General features: G+C 40.8%; 1 protein-coding gene across 1 annotated transcript in view; it reads right to left on the bottom strand.

Moving 5' to 3' along the window:
• Positions 1-364: 364 nt before the first annotated feature.
• CMYA5 (cardiomyopathy associated 5) overlaps positions 365-22,038 on the bottom strand; it is a 46,039-nt gene continuing 24,365 nt past the window's right edge. The window contains exons 6-13 of the mRNA XM_084305764.1: positions 20,068-20,189; positions 15,280-15,429; positions 14,160-14,306; positions 10,810-10,954; positions 3,395-3,528; positions 2,689-2,788; positions 1,955-2,131; positions 365-994 (exon numbers count right to left, since the gene is read on the bottom strand). Of these exons, the coding sequence (XP_084161890.1) occupies positions 742-994; positions 1,955-2,131; positions 2,689-2,788; positions 3,395-3,528; positions 10,810-10,954; positions 14,160-14,306; positions 15,280-15,429; positions 20,068-20,189 (1,228 nt within the window). The 3' untranslated portion in view covers positions 365-741. The remainder of the gene's footprint in view (positions 995-1,954; positions 2,132-2,688; positions 2,789-3,394; positions 3,529-10,809; positions 10,955-14,159; positions 14,307-15,279; positions 15,430-20,067; positions 20,190-22,038) is intronic.

Here is a 22,038-nt window from a genome sequence, read left to right on the forward strand (position 1 = left end):
ATACATGTTCTTCATGAGTACTTATTTACATGTACAGATATTTACTGAAACACGGTTAGGTTGCTTCTGTTAGTCTGGTGTGAGCAGGGTAGGCAGGTGTTGTATATTCAAACTTCATGTGACTGATGTGGAGACTGCTCTGGGATTCATTCTTTTTGCAAACATACGGATTCCTAAGTTTTCAAGTTTTCTTGTGTATTTAAAGAAAAGCGTTGGTCAACAATAACACATGATGTATTAACCTGCAAGATGTTGCGGTTATTGGAAGTTTTGCACATTTTTCATACACATCATCTTGGATTCGGCTTTGATTGTCCTGGCAAATGATGAAATGATGGCTTTTTCTGACAAAAGAAGTCATGTATTGCAGTGAGAGATGTATTTATTTCATACACAGGCTCATCATCAACTTTAAAAAGACAGCAAGCACTGTCATTATCTTCACAGGGAAAGTACATTTCCCCCCCTCTTAAAGCTCATATCTAACAAATCATTTTTTCCTCCTCCAAAATACTGCTGTGTATATCACTAGGTGTACATTCCATCTGAACGTGCTGTTTTCTCTCCCGGCTCAAGGTGATTATGTGGCTGAACACTAACTACAATTACTGACAATGTGAGGGAGAGCCATGCACATAGCATTCATCAGAGAAAACTTGACATCCCTCCCTGACTATCCCCTTTCCCTCCCTGATCCTAACACTGAAACTGTTAGTATTCCTGAGAGTGTGAAGCAGGGAATTAGCTGTGCTTCACAAACTCTGGCAGCTCCATTCCTGTGTGCAGGGTAAGCACTCCAGCCTTCTCCAGGGCAAAGGCCGGGTGAGCAGCATCAGTAAATTTGTGCCTGATGGCAAACAGCACCAGTCCTCTCTCTGCATTGAAGAATAACAGTCTGCCACCACTGTAATCCAACAGGATGCCGATCCTGGCTGGCTGCTCTGTCACATGGACATCGCTCATCACGCCCGTGTGAAAAAACCTGTAAAGAAAGCTGTGGGAAAATGGAAATTAAAAGCAGTGAGCCTCCTCATTGTGATTTAACAGAAATAATGTACCACTTAATTCCCACCTATTAACAGCGGGATACAGCAGCGTATCACATGGCAACAGGATTTTGCTCAGTGTATAACCTGCCTACCTAAGCAAATATGGCATTGCTTCAAAGCCCTGTCCAGCATGCTGATGAGTCTTTTCATTCAACATCTTCAAACCCTCCTGCTGAAAGCTGACTTGCTAAAATTGTATTCATCTGTATTTTTCTTATTACATGTCTTTGTGGCGATTTAAGCATGAGCTATGCTTAAAGCCCTTTGCATCCCAGGTGTTTCATTTAGTTGGTTATGTTCATGTGTTCACACGATCTCACACACAAAAAAACCAAACAAACAAAAAAACACAACAAAAACAAACAAACAAACAAAACCACTTGTTTACATCAAAAACACCTTCACATCATTAAGAGGGTTATGACTCACAAATCTCCACTAGCCTCCTGACACTGACCTACTGAAGACTACCCTGCAGTCCTGCCGCAGTAGCAGGTGGGTCCCTGTTGCTGTGAAGGGCAAGGCAGCAGAAGGCATTCCCTATAGAGGCTTGAAGCTGGAAATAGACTCTATAAAGACTACGCTTAAGGACATTGGTGGCATTTTGTGAAATGGTTCAGGATATGATCCTGGAAAGACAAAGCAGTAATAAATGGAGTTTTGATTCATTGGCTGGGTAAAGGGAGGTAAGTTGGCCTGTTTGAGATTTTTTTTAAGATGCATTATAAGACTTTTTTTAAGAGGAGGAGGTTTTAAGATACTTTGTAGTTGCCCTTTTCTTGCTACAAAACTTTCAGAAAGAAAGCAGAGGGGTCCTTTCTGCTCTTGACATTCTTGAAGCTCACCAATTTTGTTTACAGGACAGACAAGTAACTTCTCAAGCAGCCAGACTCACTCAGGTTTACCTGGTTTGTGTAGGACAGCAGTGCATGCACCAGGAATTATCACTCAGTCCCAGGGCACTGCTCTGAGGTGTTGTCTCATAGCAAATCCCAATCCTGTAGCTTCTGCAGGCAGAGACAACAGTTTCCCAGTAATGACGACCCCGAGCAGGCAGCAGCTCACCCAGGACTGATGGAAACCTATTTGTGGAAAAGGCATAGGGTAAAGTGAGTGTGGTGATAGACAACCATATTGCGATATTCATTATAGTTACATCATGCAGCATCATCTAAAATTACTAATGGGTTACAAAGTGAGGAACAACGTGAAAGGAAAGATTACTTTTAGCCACAACATATTCAAAAATAAACCAACAAATCTCATCTTTTCAGTGCAGCAAGTTTCTTTGAGACTATAGTGCACTCAAGGATTAAGCAGTGACCACAGACCGAGGCAAACTCAGCTGTTGCACTAGGTAATTTCTCTCTGACCATTGTCTTTGACTTTCTGTGGAGATTCCTCAGTTCACCACTGAACTCTGCCCAGCACCTACATCACTGCTGCTACCAGTATTATTGAAGGATTGCGATGTTTAAAAGGAGGTCTGTCACATAATGTACAGGGGCTGCATGACTGAAAAATTCAGTGCTTCTACAAAATTAGTTAGTGATGTGCGAAAGCTGCCTACAGAGAAAAGAAAGAGTTTTGCCCATCCAGAATCCCCCAGGCTGGCCGCGCTCAGCATGCTGCTACTCACCCAGTGAATTTGGCTTTCTCGGGAAGGCAGATCACAGTTGCATCAGGGGAGATTTGCAAAGCAGGATGGGCTGTGCCACTCAGTATGTGAAATCGAGTTGCTAGTATAATTCACAACAAAGAAATGCCAGTTCAGAGAGGTTACCAACATTAACATGAGATGAACCATAATATATTAAATAACAACCACTGTCACCTTAGCAGGACAGAGCTGTGCCTCCTGGCAGGTAGGAGTAACACAAAGCTGCAACAATGCAAGGACTCTTCTTCTGGAAACCAGGCTCAAGGATTGTAACAAGTTATACCATCCAAAAAACTAACTAGCTGGGTGACAGAGAAGTCTTTGGTGTTAAAGATGGTTGAATTTTCAATGGATTGCTTTTTCAGAATAGCAAATTTGAATTTTGAGGCTGGTTTGGAAGAATGATGGATGATTTAATCATTTCAATCTCTGACAGAGTTAGAGAATTCGACAGTTTTGCTTCTGAGGTCAAAACACTTTTAAACTGACAGACAACTACCAACTTCAAGTAAAGTAGTCTCAGATTTTGCTAATTGTAAGGAGATAAAATACGGTGCCTTTTACCTCAATAACTTTCCCACTCCCATAACAGCAAATTCAGTTATGATTTCTGGAGGAAAATTATATACTTGACTGCTTTGCCCACTTACCCCCATTGTTTTGACATCAGAAAATGGTGATATACCTTTAGTTGAGATGAGAGCAGCTTCACTCTGTTCACTTGTCCCAAATGTGTTGACAGCCCTCAAGTAGAAGAAATAGTTCACATTGGGCTCCAGGGATACTTTCAATTCATTTCTCTTTATACCAGAAAAAGATCTGAAAATATTTAAGATTTTCATACATGAAAACGCACGCAGATACACAAAAAAGGAAAGACTAATCTAAACCACCTAAATATATTGTTGACTATTGAAGCAGGCACCATGGGGAAACTACAAAACAGAAAGGTGATCACTGTTTTCAGAAACAAACAGGTTCTGCAGGAGCTTTGCAATTTTACTTGAGGTATCCTGACTACTTTTTCTGATAAATTTTCAGACATTTGTCCCTTAACTCCTTCTCACTCAGTGCGGTCATTTGGTGCAACACTGACTTTATTTTGTAGCATAAGTCATCACATAAAATGTTAGCAGCACAGCATCAAATTCTCATCAACCTCCTGTACAAAGCCTGCATTACAAAATAAACAAGCTTGTGAAGAAAAAAAAAGCTTTTAATTAACTCAGCTGCATGATTATGAACACTCTTGCTGTGTTTGTACTGTCTGGGCACATGCTTTAGGTCCAAAAGAAGGGATACCCTTTCCTAAGACCACATAGAAACCTTGCAGTTATTATTATGAATGCCTTGCTCACCAGCTGTTCATCAACAAAGTTTTAGCTTTGTCTCCCTCGCTGTGCCATGCCCTCTAACAGGCTGGTTTTGAAAAAGGCAGCAGCAGGAGAACTGCCTTTGCACAGTGCCCTGTTTTGCCTCCTCTTTGAGGTGTCTAAAAAGCTCAAGCCCTTGCATTCTCAGCCACTGAAGTATTGACACACGGCAGACAAATAAGTGTCAGTACCCACTCAATCTGCTTCACAGGCACTTTGAAGCACCAGTGAAAGTACTTTGCATGGCTAGAAAAATGCCAATTTTATTTTATGTATCATTGGGAATACGAAAGATTGGCTTAATAGATTCTCACACAATGGGTCCTGCTTTCCCTCATTTTTGCATCACGTGGCAAAGCCAGACAGTGTATACCCGGTGCACTGTATGCTTGTTGGTAAAGACTGTGTATCTGTAGAGATTAGGCAATTTCCTCCAACAAATGCTTATGGAAGTCTTCAAGGCACGTATTTAATTTTCAAGCATAATACACGTCTTTTGAGATAACCCCCCTGCCCTCCGGGCTGAAAGACAATAACCTCAGCGGTAAGAGGGAGAGCTGAATGCAGGAGTGTTGCTCTGCACTCCAGCAAATTCACAAGCAGGAGATTTGTCTCCAGTGAGCATGCAAGGCACCTTCTTTTCCAAACAGGGTTTGAGAGTGGAGCTCAGGATTGTCTGCCTCCTGCAGGTAATGTCTCCACGGGGAGCCAGATTAAACAAATCACCTTTACCACCACTAATTACTGTGACCCCAGAGGAGGTACGGCAGGCAAGTCAGCTGTGAAGTAAAATCATTGCTATTCATTTGTTGTGAATGTTTTTCCCCGTATGTCCCACCAGAGAGCAGCACAATCTGAAGAATAATCGGTGCTCATCCATTATGATTTTTAACACGCCTCCCTCTGCTGCATTTATCAGACAAAGCTGAAATCCCACAGTCCTACACACAGCATATTCCTGTTAACACCACGTAGAGCTCTGTGTCTAGGAGGACAGCATCCTGGGGAAAGGCTGGTGCCTCATCCTTATTATTCTGTAACGTGTATTTTGTACCGAGAGCTGACATTAAAAGTGATTGAAAACACAGAAAAAGCACTGGGTTCCTCTGTGATCTTTCAAATTTGAAAGCATTTCAGACAGTTTGGAGCTCTTGCACCATCAGCATGGGCCTTGCTGCCTTGTAACAGTATGTGTTACATTAGTGCTAGAACTCATGCAGTAAACAAAAGAAGTGGGTTGTCCAAACATGGAAGCAATTGCACTCTCGCTTCACCCCTGTAATTAAGCAAAGCCCTAACCATGACAGCACTTCAGCAAGGCACTGGGAGTTAGGCTGGGTGATCACTTCTTCCTGGAAGGTTCAGGGAAGAGGCGCAACCTCACAAGTGAACATTACACATGAAACAGGAAAAAGGCTTTGTTTGAGTACAGGGAACATGAGAAAATGGAAAGATAAGTCAAACAAAAATACATAGGAACTGAGCAAGGAGGCAAATATAGAGGAAGCAATAGAAAGGAAAATGGGGGTGGAAGCTGAGGTATTGGAAAAGAAGTGGACACCCAAGCTTTGAGGAAATTCTGCTCTTTAACAGCATCATCTTGACATCTTTGGTTTGAATCTGAAGCACAAATCACCAGAAAGAAGTTTGAGCAAGTAGTTGCAGGTGAGATGAGATGAAGATATGTAAGCTATTCCTTGAAAGCTTTTTCTGGCAACATCCATGTGTCTTAAGCACAGTGATGTTCTCTGTGTCATGCCTTCTTCTGTCTTCTGGAAAATGTTACTTAAGCCAGTGCCCTCACAAAGAAATTAGAAAATATTTTCTTTTTCACTATTAGCTAGTTAACTGATGGCTACTTAGTAAAACATGAAAATGCTTTTAATTCTAAGTAGTCATGTACATTTCAGCACAAGAAGTAGATCTGGGATATTCATATTCTAAAGTGTGGATTCCAGAGCCTGGATATTCAGAAAAGATTTGGAGTCCAGCTGACTGAAAACAGGATAAGCCATCAAAGTTCAGCCTTGTGTTTCTCCCAAACCTGAAATTCTCCAAAGAAGAGTTTGGTTGCATGTTTAAATATGAGAGCAATACCATACCTCTTTTCAGCTGTAATAGTGAGAAGGAAATGCCTGGACTTTAAGCAGGTATGGTCAGTAAAACAATGATCAGGTTTTCAAATGGTGTTCTCTGCTTGGCAATCTTTTTTAGCCATCTCTAAGCTGCCTAAGAGTACGAGTCCATCATTTTTAGCTACGATTAAGGCTTAAAAACAGTACTGCTGCTGCCAACTAATGAAACAGTATATGCCAACAAGAAGGAATTTCACTTGCAACACTGAGCCAGCTCCAAGCTCATGAAAAGCTGAGTGCAAAGAAGAAATAGGTTTTGCTATTGCCTTTCTGTCTAGAGGATAGGGTGAGGGAGGAAAGTGAATACTGAGGGCTTCTCAGGCTCTTAGCAATTACTGTTGTTTGTCATGCTTCAGGTTAACCATGTAATCAGTAATGAAAAAGTAAAGAGGAAAAGAAGGTATGATTACTGCCCAGCTTACAGCAATAGAGGACAAGAATGGGAGAAGGGAAGGGGAAATGCGTTTCTAATATCCTGATTGTTTTGGGTAAAAGCCTGTTTAATTTCTGAGTTCTTGTAACAATCATTGCAGCTAGGTCTTTCTCACTCCCACCTAAAGTATTGAAGCATGTAATTTTGGCCATGAAGGAAAAAGAAATGCAACTACAACCTTTTTTCTTTTTTTCTTTTTTTTTTTTTTTGTGGCACCTTTCTTCTACGTGAAATATACCTGACTACTTCATAGGTGATTGAAAATGTAATAACGTTATTGTCAAAGCATGATGCATTCTGGCCTTTAGCATAAATATTATCACATTTACACTTTCCCCACAACATTGTGGTATCATGATACAAATTACAGAGCACAGAAATTCAAGAAACATTGAATTTAAGTATTCTGTGCATCTCTTCTTTATCTTCCTAAGAATAATCTGTAAGTTTCAAAATTCAGGCTCCAAATTTCAGGCATGCGCTATTCAAAGCAGAGCAGAAAGGAGTTACATGCTTCTTCACCTTTAAATTGACAATTAGCAACAGTCTCCTACATTTGTGATTTCCCTGTTTTTAGGGAAACCTGATTCTGTGTTTTGATGCATGTTCCTCTCATCAGCATCCTCATTTATTTCAAGAAAGCAGTATCTAGAGGGTATTTCTTAATATTGCATAAACCCAGCAAATGATATGCCTTGTAGTGATTCAGAACACCCTCTGTGTTGTCATTGCAATTCCCACCCCCAATATCACACTGAAACAACACCTCCAGACCTGTGCAGGTACCACTGATACCAAGTCATAGCTGAAGATATGCAGGCTTCCAAAGACAGATGCAGAAGCACACAAAAGGGGTACACCATGAGTGCAAAAAAGCCCTAGAAGCTAAATATAAAGAGCAAACTTCTCTGAGTTCCCTTCCAGCTGCGCTGCATGCTTCATTTCCTCTCCTCTGTCCTGGCTCTGACTGTTGCAGTGTTAGATCAACAAAGCACCATCTGCAATGGTCTTCACCTCTATCTAGGATGTCAAACTCAGAACAGGCAGAGAGGAGGAAGATACCCTATTTTCTACACATTGCTTCCTGAGCTGGCTGGAGGGTCATGGGCAAAACAGCAGGAGAGAGGTTTGCTCTCCTGTTTCCAGTGTTAGACCTGTCCTTTGAGGAGACAGAAAATTTCAGTCACTGGTGGTGTCAGTCTCCCATTAGTGGAGAGGGTGACATTCAGTCACTTCCACTTCTATGAACTCACCGCATAATGTACTAATTTCTGTCTCCTTGAGCCTTTCATATTTCTCATGATGTGATACATGGCTTCCATCTGAACAGCCCACACACCTAATCCCTGGACTACACTTCTCACAGTTTTCCATCTTCCACCCACAGTTCCATTGACTTCTCAACAGAAAGAGTCTGAACAGCAAGAAAATAGCAGAGCTCTGGAAACTGAAAGAAACGTTTCAAAGCTGCATAAAGACTCTGGAAAAAGAATCAACCCAGTGAGGAGCTTGAAAAGCACAGCAGCAGGCCAGGGACTTGTGGTTGTAGAAGGCTTAACACCGTTTTATACAAAACCATGCCAAGCTGGCAAAGAGAACCCAGAAATGAAAATCTAGATTTCTTGATGGTATGTAGAAGAAAACTTTTTTTGTAAGGATTTATTTCTAGAGGTTCCTCAAGTTTTCTCCTTGGGGAGCTGGGATTGCGCAAGGACATGCTGAAGGCTACAATGGGCTGGTCCCATCCAGGGGCTCCACACATGGCCCCAGCTGTTTGATGGGGGCATTTCACCCTGCTTGCTCCCTTGGCAGTGTTCCTTGGCTTGTGTGAGCTTCCAGAACAGCTTGCATGAAAACAGCCATGCAAGCTGAGACGGAATCGTTTTCTCCAAGTGAAGTTAGTGAGATATCTGAACATTATTGCCCACAAGTTCTCTAGGTGGCCTTCCCTCACTGCTGCTTACCCGCTGTGCCCCTGAGAGCAGCTGTATGAACTTCACAGGGCTGCTGGGAAATGAATTTGGACTCCCACCCAGTGACGGGGGAATTGCTCATCTAAGGGACTGGGGCAAGCATGAGAGGTGCAGGCTGTCTGTTGGAAGGCTGTGTGTTTGGCTGGTCCCCAGGATGAATGTTGCTCAGGAAATGAGTGAAGGACATACTCTGAGCTTTCAAGGAAAGTAGCCAATAGAAACTATAGCATTTCAAGGCCCAAATGCTCCTAGGTGGATATAAATACACTCTTTTATCCCACCTAGTGTAGGTACTTTACAGAGTAACTCAAAGCTCCTTACGTGTACTTCCAAAAAGCACCTCTGCTCATCTAAGACCTGACTCACCTCCTGGAGCTATGTGTCTCACTGATCAGCTACATGACGAATTGATTTCTAGTCCTAACTTGCACATCAGCAGTGTTGGAAGCAATACAGGCAGTATGCTCCATCTACCAAATTTCTATTTTTTATGAAAAAAATAAAAAATTTAAAAAAGAAATAAATTCTCCATCCTTTACCATTATGGACTAAACTTTCCAGGTTAATCTTAGGGGGGTTGCTTTTGGAAAAGTAAAGAGAGGCAAATGAGAGGGAAAATAAGTGGTAAAAGGTGGTCTTTGACACTGTAAAAAGATGATGTCAGAACCCTTCCACAAACACAGAGATCTTCAACTGAAGCATTCTGAGAAAAGTCATGATTTTGTCATCTGTGAATTTTTTGTAGTTGCCACAGGAAAAAGACAGCTGCTGCCCACATAAAGGCCAAAAAGTCAAATGTGACTCTGTATGATTATAAACATTTTAGATTTTGCACGAGCTTACTCAAAAAAGGTAATGGGTCAGTTCTGGCAGCTTGTTGCAACAGTTATCTCCACACTAGCAAACGGCTTGGTTTTAACAGCACTTCTCTCACAGATTACAGAAATGGACACACTTGCTGGTTCAGTTTTGAGAAAAAGAGGCAATTGCAGTTAACAGCAAAGAAATTTAAGGACAAGTACACAGCCCAGATTTGGGGAGCAGCTACATTATCCCTGACCGACAGTGACTTTGGGAGTTCGACAGCAACCTGATGGCCTCATGAAATATGTATAAAACAGAGGAGGTCATGGTTGCCCTCCCAGAGAGCAGGAAATCTGGGCAAGATGCCTCCTCCTCCTCTTGTTTGCATTAACACGGCATGCTGGTACTGGGTGAAACAAGGTCTCCCAACCCTACAGAAGTTTCTTCTTTCAGTTTTTAGCCTACTTTTCTAAGGAACAAGATACACACAAATGCACTTACTTGTCTACGAGAAACCTGTGAGCTCTTTAATCCACTTAACTAATTTTTATTGCAAGGGAAATTTTTTGAACAAAGAGCAACAACAAAATACAAAATAAGGACATACAGACTACCACATATTTTTTTTCTGCATTTCAACACAACCAATGGTTTTGCTGCCTAGTGGTGTCTATGTCTCTTCTTGGCTTCTCCTGCATGCCACTCACACTTACTGTAGGGGAAACCAGAGAGGGTCTCACAAAAGCATATGCCACCCTGAATTTCAAAGCTGTTCTTTGTGTTGCTGCAGACTCAAGTGGTATTTTTGCAAAGAGTGGTGCAGACACACACATGCAGAGCAGAACAGCGCAGGGCTCTGCTGTGCTTTGGGAGGGATCTGCACATTCACAGGTGGGTAACCGACATTATGGAGATATCAGTACCTCACCTTGCTGTGTCCTCCAGCTGGCTCCTATCTTGTTCCCCAGAAAGCAGAGAGCACACTGGGCTGGACTCCTCCATCCCACTGTCTCCCACAGAGCTCAGCTGCCCTCTCCTGCCCTGCCTGGGGCTATCACAGCTGTGGGGGAGTGATTGCTTCCCCAGCCAGCACAGCTCTGCAACTTCTGGTTGATTGCAGACAGTGCAACATCTCCAGGGTTTTGACCCCAAGCGAAAGGGATTCTCCGGTTAAGCAGAATAAAAAAGAAGTATTTTTATGTCTCTTAGCCTAATCTCATAGATTAGTATCCAGCCACTAAGTTCTTCAGCATGCAGAAGCTGATTTCTTTCTTGCGCAGCTGAAGACAGAATAATCTCTTGCGTAATGACCCGCAGTCTGGGAAGCACTCATTAACATCTGCCTAATCTGATTGAGCAACATTTGCAACCGCAGCACTGACCTGAGACCCTCTCCTTCCGGCGAGTGCTGTCGGCAGTACTCTAGGGTGAAGGACTCTGCTGCTGCTGAGCCATCGTGCCAGCGTATGGTGGCTGTGTCCCAGCACACCATGCAGTCTTCAGCCTTGATGGTGGGGATGGCAGGTGCTGTGGACACAGGAACACATTAGCTGCACTGCAAGGCAGGTACCAGCAGCTGCTGAGATGCTGTCAAGGGAAAGGAAGACTCATCTCCCCCCCAAAAAACAAAGGACAGTTAGATTTACCTGTCCAGCAATGATCTTTTGCTTATTTGTGTTTCAACAGCAAAGGTTTACATTACAGGGGAAAAAAAGACATGCTGGAAAAGTCACTGTGAATATATGTGCATACCTGCACATCCTTAGAATGTCCAAGGAGATTTTTATGCCTTTGCTCAAGCACATTTTCACCATTTCCACCATTCTTTATGGAGCAGAGCATCAAGACTCTCCTGTGTATAGCCCTGCTTAGGTTACCTCAGTCCTGTCCTCAGCAGTTTCTGTATGAACTGCATCAGAAAGAAATGTACTGCCACAGAACTGAGGGGTGATGATGAGTTTCTGCTTAATTATGTCCTGTTTATTTTTGCAATGCGGATTCTAAAAATTGGTTCGGTAATTTCACTTTTTTAGAGCCTCAGTTTAAGAACTGCAAACCCTACTGCAAGACAGAAAACTGAATGTAAAGCAGTGCACTGAATGCAAGTAATCAAAAGCTATTGTGTAAAATAGCACACCCAACACCACAGGCTGAAAATTGTTTAGTTGTATTCACTTACTCTATCTCTTTCCAGGGAACAGCAACATAGGAACATTGCAGTCTGTTGTTGACTCTCAGATAAACAGTCTTAACACTAATCATTAAAATAAACGTTTTTAATTTAAAGATGTCATAGGAAGTTGTCTTGCTTTTAAAGTAATTAAGTTTCAAATAGAAGGCCTACTAGGTAAAAGATGGAAAAAGGACAATTTTATGACAAGATAATCTCATAGAGCTGCAGTGAAGGTTCAAGATCACTCTGTTTTGTAACGAAAATAATTTCTTATTATCAGAAAAGGAAACAAACAAACAAACAAACAAACAAAAAACACAACAAAGTACATATTGATTTCCTGGTTTAGTGAAAATCAGGTTCCAGGTTAACTTGATGTTTCACTAGAGGAACAGCTAATCTAGGTATTCACCAGAGCAAAGAATCTGTGGGATAGATTCTTATCGACTAATAAATCTGTGCAGTTCCCTTGGCAATAGTCCTTTAATTCACTTCTGACATACATGATTACTGTCTATTTTTAAAAGTATCTATTTCTAGAGAATGAAAAATGAATAGCTAAATCTCCAAATGCCTGCATTCAGAAGCGGACACACATACCCACATTAATGGATATGCAAACAATACATCACAAGATCTCACACACTTTTTTATCTGAAATTATCTGTCTAGAGAATAGATGGAGTCAGAAAGCCAGAAAAAGTTGTTACTGTGCTTCTGAGTTTTTTAGCAAATTAACTGTAGTTACTCAAGCTGTTCTAATTAGAACACATATCTGATTTCCTGGTAATATTCCTGCACACTCATAAGTGATCTTACAAGATGCGAAGAGTGGAAATGTGTTATGTTCTTGCTCTGTCCCTCAGATACAGGATAAATATCAGATAAATTTTGAATGACAAGTTTTGAGTTTAGGATTGCAGAATTATGATCCAAATTTCCCTTTAAATCATATAATCATAGAGTCATTAGGGTTGGAAAAGACCTCCAAGATCATCTGATCCAACCATCACCCTACCACCAATGTCACCCACTAAACCGTGTCCCTAGGCACCATGTCCAACCTTTCCTTGAACACCTGCAGGGATGGTGACTCCACCACTTGCCTGGGCGGACAGGTAGAAGGGGTGTAGGTGGATATTTTGCTGCCATCACCAAAATATATCTGTGAAACAGTGTGTTCCCCATTAGGAAAGGATACGAGTTTTGAAGGTGAAGGAGCCAGACATAGGAGAAGCTCCTCCTGCCTTCCTCACAGGCCTGCGAGTGCAATCTCAATGGGGAAGCCTTGGGGGGAGGGGAGGTAGTTCCCAACAACTGGAAGAGGCACAGTTTTGATCCACTATTAATGTTCCCATAGCTGCATATACCATCAGATGTTTTTCTCCTACAGACATTTCATCTGAAATACTGAAAATAAACTCCCTAAATTATTGTTTTTGAGTTCATGTGGCTAAGTGGGCTATGAAGCACTGAAGCTTTGGGTGAGAGGGGTGAGAACCTCTTTATAAATAATGACTTAGCTGGCAATGATTTGTTATTGATTGACCACTTCAGAGGAATTCTGCATCATGCTCACAACTACATTGTTGATGTCATAACATTTGAATTTCTACTTTAAAATCTTTGGAAAATCAGCTTTGCTAAAAATATGAACAGCAAATTGAATATAATGGAAAAATAACAAATTTGATGTCTAAAGGAATAAGCAAAAGGCTTGAAGTTGTGTTTGCTGCCAAGTGATTTCAACAATACACTCAATGTTGTACAAAGTTATCACATTATGAAAATGTTGAGTATCCTTGTCTTTATTTTGCAAATTCAATTACAGAATGATTTTATTTTTTTTTTTTTTTTATTTTTACCCTTTAGCACTAGAAAAATCATCTGGCATGAGGGCCTCAGATAAAGTCTAGAATACAAGATGCTTCATCTTGCTCATAATTTAAGAAGCAACAGTTTTGTCAATACGAATTATTTACGAAATTAAAACTCAGGAAAATGAATCAGTCAAATGAAGCTCATAAACAATACTCGTCTAATTACTCATCCCAATTTACACTACTTAAACAGCAGCAGAGCCTCTCACAGCCACACCTGAGATTTGTGTCCCACAGAGCTAGACATGGCATGTAACCTCCGTAGAACAGGCCTCCCCCTGCAAAGTTAATCATTTAATCAATGTAACATAGATGTACTTGGGAGGATGGCAGAGAGGCAAAACCAGGCAGCTGCTGCCTGCATTTTCCACAGGAGAAGCAGTGGCAGAGAGCAGTAGGGTGGATTTTCCAGAGCTGCATTGGAGCACTGCAGCCCATTCAGAAGAGAAGTTCGTAATGTGCAGGACCTGAGACTGCAAACATCTTCAAATCTGAATACTTCCAAATTTCCTCTCAGGAGCAATTATGCTGCTATCTTTTAGCAAAAAGACTGTGAATTGCCTGCTATCCACCAGATGGACTAAACAAATCGGCTTTATCTGCTTTAGTAACAACATGGACAAAAATTTCTCTAGGAACCTGAAGCTTACACTAATCAAATGCCAAACTATGTACATACCTGTTTTAAAAATGGCTTTTTCACTGGGCAAGCTACATCCTGTGCAGTTCACAGCCATGACCCACACACTGTAAGTGCGATCTGGCTCCAGGTCCTCCAAAATGCAGTGGCTTTCCTTCACTGTCACTCTGTATTCTTCCACCAAAGCTAGGAGAAACATACACAGGCTGTTACACCTATGCATTTCAATGTTAGGGTCTATAATTGCTCCTCTCAACTCATATGTAAAAAACAGAGTGTTAAAGTCCAGAAGGTGCTATTAGCCAAGATCTCAATATTTTACTCCAGCTCAGTTTTGACAGAAAGTTTTTGACATGCTCGTGAGTTGAGTGTATTCTCAGTCTTACTGAGGATTGTGCTGCAAACTGGGACATACAATCAATAATTATTAGCCCTGGTTTCATTTCTCTAAAGAATATAGAGAACAGAGAATAAAGAATAAGAAATTCTAGAGAATTCTAGAGAATTTCGTATAGTGGAATTTATATCCTACGCATCCTTTAGTGTGCACACACGGATATGTGTACCAGCCAGGTGTTCTAAGTGACTCTGTGAACAGCCCATGCTTTTTAATGAATGAGCATTTGAATCCTCTTTTCTCAATTTCCATATTTAATCTTTAAATAATGTAATGTCATTTTGAAAAAATAAATATCTGGAACATGTGGAAATACTATGGAAATATTGATTATCTTTTCCTGTATTTTTTTTTTTTTTAATTAGGACACATTTCCAAAATACATGCAGGGCCCTAAAAACCAAATGAGGTCCATCCTCTTGGGATCTCTGTCTGCAGCCCCCATTACTACCCACAGGGCAGCAGGGACACATCCTCTCTGAAGGTCAGGTTGCTTCATAAAAGCACCTAAATACACGTGTTGCTGTTTCTCTGTGAGCAACTAACTGCTCAGCACTATGCAGACCACAATATTTACCTTGTATTTGGCATGAAGGAGAGAAGAAATATCATCTACATCATGCTCTCCTCCACTGTTATTTGTCCTATATATTATTTTTTCACTGCACCCTGGGCCCTCCCTTGTAGCTCAGGCTTCCCTCTGCTGACCTGAGATCATTGGAGAAAGGGTTGCTGCTGTCATGAAGGCAAGACTGTACGCACCTGCCTCATCTTTGCTGGCTTGTGGCTCCTCCATACAATACACCTGGAAGCAGTCAACGGCATCCCCTTCATTCACAGTCCAGTAGACAGCAATGGAAGTGCTGGTAGCTGAGTTTTGCTCCTGAGGTATTACACTCGGTGTCTGTGGGACTGAATGGAAAGTCTTCAGTTGTTATTCACACCCCGGTATATTCAGGTGAATTTACTACATGTTCAAGAGGCAACAAAATTGCTTATTTTCCCTAAGGTTGTTATTTTCACAGAACAAATATATCAAATATTTGAAATATGGACAAAACTGGTGAAATTTTGCAGCAATAGGTCTGTCTGAACTAGAGAGGGAAGAAATTAATTGTTCAGAATAGAATCTGATGGCCCATTTCCCTCACAGTCCCAGAAAATTAAGATCCAGTTCTGGGACCACTTGAACCCAGCACAAAGCTTGTGTTCATGCCCTGTGCAGATCTCACGGTCCTTCCCTACAGGACCATTGCACAGATGAGTAATTTCTTCTCATTTCTGACTTCCAGCCGGGTGAGGGGAGCAGCACACTGCCTCCCAGGCTTGTGGCAATCCTGGACATGCAGAACTGTCACAAAACCCCAGCGGCATGAAAGACCACTCTCCTTTCCCCAGGAGACCTGCTCCCTCCAATCACAGAGAGAGCTTTCCAGCTCTGCACTCCATTTCACAGGCACTCTGCAAGCACATGCACTGAAGGAACCCCAGGAGACACCTATTAACTTCAGGCCGTCTCCTCAGATGGGCCAGGAGACCCTGGACCTCAGTGCAAGCTCCTTTGGTCAACTGCCTTCTCCATTACCTGACCACACCAGAGGAGAGAAAATCCTATGGAAAGGATGCTTGTGAAAGTGGGGACTGAAAGTACTTGTTTGTAGCAAGCAGCACAGGATAGATCACTGATGGGGAGAGGGAGCTTGCAGAAGCAGACAGCCTCCTGCAGAGATGTACATAACTGACACCAGAAACACAGGCGGGGGAAAGGAGCTACCACACTGGGGTGTGATTCATGCAGAGTCTCAAATCCACTGATAGACTGGCAACAACAGGCATATGCCTTTAGGATAAGGAAGGCTCAGACCTCCTGCACTCTAAGCCTGAGGAGCAGGAGGCTCATTGCTATCCCATATGCCCAGAAGTGGACCCTCATTGCAGTTAGACAACTGCATACTCCTGGCTGGCATGGGCTGGTGAGACTGAATAAATGCTATAATAAATATAATATATAGTAAATGAATAAATGTAGATGCTTAGCCAAAGCATCTACACCCCATGAGACAGTCAGGAGCATCCCTCACAAAGAGTGCTTCAAAGACCACCACAGTTCCCAAATTTATTTCAAACTTTGTCTGCTGATATGCACGGATCCATCCCTGCTGAGATATTATTTCCCTCTAAGATTATGGCTTAACAGAGAGGGAGGGAGAAGAAAGAAGCAAAAAGCCCCAAAGATGTTCATTGTTAAAGTAAATGCAGGGAACAAAAATACACGGGTCTTTATCCTCATCTAGTAAATTTCCATGTTGCATGAACTCTGTTAGAATCTCAGCAGAAAGCTTTTACTTTTTCTCAGTTATGTTCATAGTAATGATGATGATCCCCTGTGGCATGTACAAGGCAAATGCAGATGCTGATTATTGATTTATGCAGAGAGCTACTGGTACAGTAAGATTACATCTGCTTCCCACTAGAAGAAAACATATCTTTTTCATTGCTAAAAACAATCCATGTTTTGTCTTTTGATTGCATCTAGAGTTGGTCAATCTAGAAATTGATCACCTTTAGGAAAGGACTTCCTTCTAGTGGAGCCAGTGGGAAAATCAGCTTTTTTTTTTTTTTTTTTTTTTTTTCCCTGTGAAGTTGCCTAGAAACTGCCATTTATGATCACAGAAACCCCACAATTACAAAATTTATTCTTATGCCAAATCTGAAGAGAAGCTAGCTTAATGAATGAGACTTCTGAAAAAATAAAACCTACAACAACAAAGAAACCTTTTGGGTCAAAATTGAGTTCAGTAACAATGAAAAGCATTTGATTTCTAATTTACTATTGCATAATAAGAAATAAACTTTTGAAAGGAAGTAATTTCAAAGCAAAAAAAGTTGAGCTATTCTCTGTGGAAACAGAACATTTCTGTGCTATCAAGATGCTGGTCCTTTTTAAAATGAATTTTAGTCAAACAAAAGAACTATTTGCACCACAAGTTTGACTAAATTATATTTTTCAACAGAAAAGTGGGACATTTTCTGATCAGTTCAGTTTTCACTGAAGTACTCTATGGTAAGGAAACATTTTGTTAATGCTACCTGATCTCCATGGCCCCCAGGTGAAAAAACAGTAATCCCAAATATTTTATGGATATTTACACCTTTCTGGTGTAATAGTAAATAATATTTCCTTTGCTTCATGTACTTCAAGACAGAGAGCATTTACATTCCTCTGTGATTTTAATGGATGATTGTTACCATCACAAAGGTTCTTGTCTTTTGCTATGAATGGGCAGCACTCACAGTAGGCTTTGGAAATAATGATTTTCTGATTTTGAAATGACTTAACTCCTTCTGACAGAGCATTTATTCAAGTGTGACCAAGGGCATACTGCAAGGTTTTCTTTATGCTTACACATTTGTTAATGGGTGGTTCACATGAAAGTACGAAGAATTTGAGAGAAAAGGACTTTCCATTAGTGGATGTGGAAAATTTGGAAATGGAGGGTGTTTTGAAGGAAAAATGTTTTTGAAGCAATGAAAATAAAGTTCTGTGAAATTGTTCAGTGAAAGACTATTACTCGTGAAGGAAAAATATGTTGATTGGAGAAACATAGCAAATTCACATATTTTTCATCAAATGGCTTCAGTCAAAACAAATTCTGAGAGTGTCTGGCATTTGCCTTCAGTATTTGATAAATGATGTACTCAAAGTTTTAAATTCAAAATTGATTTCATGTAGGTATTTACCTTCATTTTCCTTCAGGAAGGGCACAGTGTTGAAAAACTATATATATATATATATATATTTGTCCTACTGCTCACCAAAGTAAAAATCACAATAGCCACTGAAATACTTCGTAGTGGAAGTGAAGAGTGAAAACTGTGTATTCTAGAAAAAAAAGGGGAAAAAGAAATAATAAAAAAAAAAAGAGTAGGAAGCATATAAGATGAAGAGCCTTGAAGGGTGGTTGCTATCTGACAGTCATTTCCACTTGGTAAAAGCAAACCTGGTCTGGAGCCATTTGGTGTTCAGTAAACACGGTAGCTAATGCATACAAAACTGAAAAGCAGATCTCAGCAGTCTGGGGAATAACATGTTGGAGTGACTTGTGGGAAAAGGAAACACAACATGTAAAAATTAGGTCTGTTCTCCTGTATGACCTTGCCAGTAGGTAGCAACCTAGGAGGAAAGCATGGTTGCACAAAGGGGACTGTGACAGGGAGTCTAGGAACTAAACTGCAATAGATAGCACATTTACAGTACTAAGTGAACACCTGCTAAATGCAGGTTTAAAAAAAAAAAGAAAAAAAAAAAAGAAAAAAAAAGATCTTTTCACATGATTTCTTAAAGAAATAAGGCTGAGATAACAATGCACGCACAAATGCCTGTCTGACTTTACCTGAGGAGTTTGGAATACCTCAGGCAAACTCACAAGCATTACAGGGAAGTGAAGGTCTGAGAGATATCCAGTACGTCTACATCTAATAAAAACTAAGTGACCACTTGCAGGAGAGATACAATCTTCCCACAGTGACATTGCTGAGTGCATTCAGCTCATACTAAAGACAGGAAAGTCTGCACAAGACAGCACTTTGCCAGTGTCCCACCTGATAACCCAGCAAGGGAACAAAGCACCTAAGGGAAATGTGTGCTCTAGCTGCACTGCCCAGGGACCAAAAGTGAGAGAGAGGCACCACCTGAATAGCCAGAGAGTGACTATGATGGCAGCGGTGCATGTGACAGTGTATGAGAGGTCACAAAAATCATGACAGTGAGGTGTGAGATCCCAGAAAAAAACCTTCTCTTGAGAAGGTTACACTGGACCGAGACCCCATTATGAGGAACAGGGATCTTCCTTGACTGCTGACCAGAACCAGATAATTTCTATAGGTGTGTATACAGACAGAGCAGAAAGCCCCCACAGGCAGGCTTTTTACAGTGTATGCAATATGAGATAGAGATAAATAAATCTCTTCATCACATGCAATTTTTGCCACTGTCCTCAGTAGAGGCTGTTTCCAGCTACAGTCATCACTAGCTACATCCAGCTCCACCACATCCCCCTATACAGAGGAGTTTCAAGGTGGTTTCATTCACATGGCACAAACCCAGGGTCCTCAGCCACCCCCCTGCTCTCCCCCTCCCCCCCCCACCAGCACTGCTGGGGCTACCCCCAGTTGGAAGAAGCAGTCTCAGGAGATCATTTGATTGACTCTTCTGTCCCTGCCTGCAAGGGAACAGAAACTTCTTTAGCCTCAGGAGACTTACAGATAAAAGATCTGCTGCTAGTCTGAGATACTGATATTTTAAATAAGGCAAGAATGCAAGAATCCCCCTTTTTAGCACTTTTCCCTCTGCTCATCTTAATGCCCTGCTATAAGCCAAACACTTGTGCACAATTAGACTTCATTTTATATTCAACTCTGATTGCTAATTATATGGTTTGCAAATTCATACTTCTCAAATAGATACTGTTTTTAGCTTCCCAAAATTTAGAAAGCATTGCCAAAATGTTAGCTTTTGTTAGTTTTAAGATAATATTCAGAGAGTCTTACCAGCCACTTGTTTTAAAGAGTGCTGGTTGCTTTTTCCTGGACTGTCCGCGTAGTGCTCAAACAGTGAAAAAGCACTGGGCACCTTTTCTAAAGAGAGAGTAGTATCCATTGCAGAAAGTAACCTATGTGGAAGAAAACAGCTGTGTAAATCCCTTCTGGTGTCACATAACTTGCAAGGGCCAGAAGCAAAGCACATGCAACATGCGCTTCCCTAAATATTTCCCATGAACTTGAAGACAGCATGCAAGGAGAAGCTGTTTTCCTGATTTTGAACATTTAGAGCATACTGAGATTTCAGATAAGGAGTGTGGTGAGAACAAACACAATCTGTCTACACTTGATCCGTAAGAACACGAGGATTTGAAGTTCACAGCAAGACTCCCGAGAACCCAGGGGTTTGGGCTTGGTAACACACTGCCTTTAAAGGTTACAAACATCAGAGCTAAACTACAGCAGCTGACTCCAGAGACATAATGTAAAGCAGCTGCTTGTGGCAAGCAGGAAAACAAAACAAAACAAAACAAAACAAAACAACAACAAAAAAAAAAAAAAAACAAGAAGAAATACAGATTCCACCTAATTAGCCCATATTTGCTGAGTTCACTATAGAAAGAAAAAAAAAAAAAAACACTACACACATATTTTTAACTTTGAGGCAGAAGCTGCTTCAAGGGTATGAAAGATTATTTTTTCAAAGCAACCGAATTTTACCTTTCTTCCCTGCTTTTTTTTTCAGTCATTGAAGTAGTTAATTATGCATAATTTTCACAAAGCACAACAAATATAAAATATATTTTCTTTAGAAGAGCATGCATTGTGATACAAGTTTGTTTTTAACCTTTTTAGTAAGTCAGGTATTATCAAATAAACTGATAAAGTAATAACCAAACCCATGCACAAAACAGAATCAACTTTAGGTTTAGCATGTAAGTTAAGAAATAAAAACTAAGTATACAAAAAGCCTTGAAAAAAAAACACCTACAGGCAGACTGTCACATTTTGCTATACAACAGGCGAGTCCAAATTAATAACCCTCATTTTGCAAATTAATGGAAACTTGTGAAGGGATGTTTGGCACATACTCATCAGACCATTCTCCTGGGGTTGTAATTTGACTATGAACTGGAACCTTTGTGTCATTTTTACATCTCAGTCCAGCAACCCATGTCAGCACATGCATCACTGTCATGACTGAGGCAGCACTGACAAGGGTAGGTTTGCACCACACAGTGCCCCAGGCCCTTGGGCAAAGTCATTGGTTTTTGAAAATGCACATGCAAAGAGGAATTTTCCTTGTTTTGTGGGCTTGCATAGGAGAATCCTGGAGACAGCCTGTCTAAATATTCATAGTTCACCTTGGAAGATTTATAAGGTGAATATGGACTTTTGGGCAAACTGAACATTTCCCTCCTGAAGGATGGGTGTAATCAAAATTATTCCCTTGAGGAAATCACACATGACAGAGAATTATTTGCAATGTATGTATTTATTGGTTTCTGCAGGTGGGCCATTATGCAGCTGTGATAAGGCATGACCCCTTAGACGCATCCTGAATCAGATGGTGTTGATGAGGAGACAGGACAGCATCGCTCTGTAGTCTCCTGGTAAGCTTTGGAAAGAGCAATGATGGAAAATGTAGATAAAACTGTTACTTAGTCTCTTTTTTTTTATTTCTTCTGGAGTCTTGTTCACAAATACAGCCCATCAACCCCAGACATATGAGTGATAATTTGCATTATAACCTTTCAGAGATCATATAATACCAAACTAGACTAGTAAACAAAAATACATAATAATGATATTAAGAAATGTGAGCATAGACAGATGATTTCTATTATATGTGTATATAGTAATAACTACAAGGAACTTGCTTAAAAAGCCTCTGTAGAGATTTAAAATTGAGTTGATATTTTAAAACTGTACTTAACTGATAAATCACAGAACTTCTGCAAAACACCATAAAAACAGTGA

This window comes from Netta rufina (assembly GCF_964035555.1).
Source record: "Netta rufina genome assembly, chromosome: Z".
Classification (NCBI taxonomy): domain Eukaryota; kingdom Metazoa; phylum Chordata; class Aves; order Anseriformes; family Anatidae; genus Netta; species Netta rufina.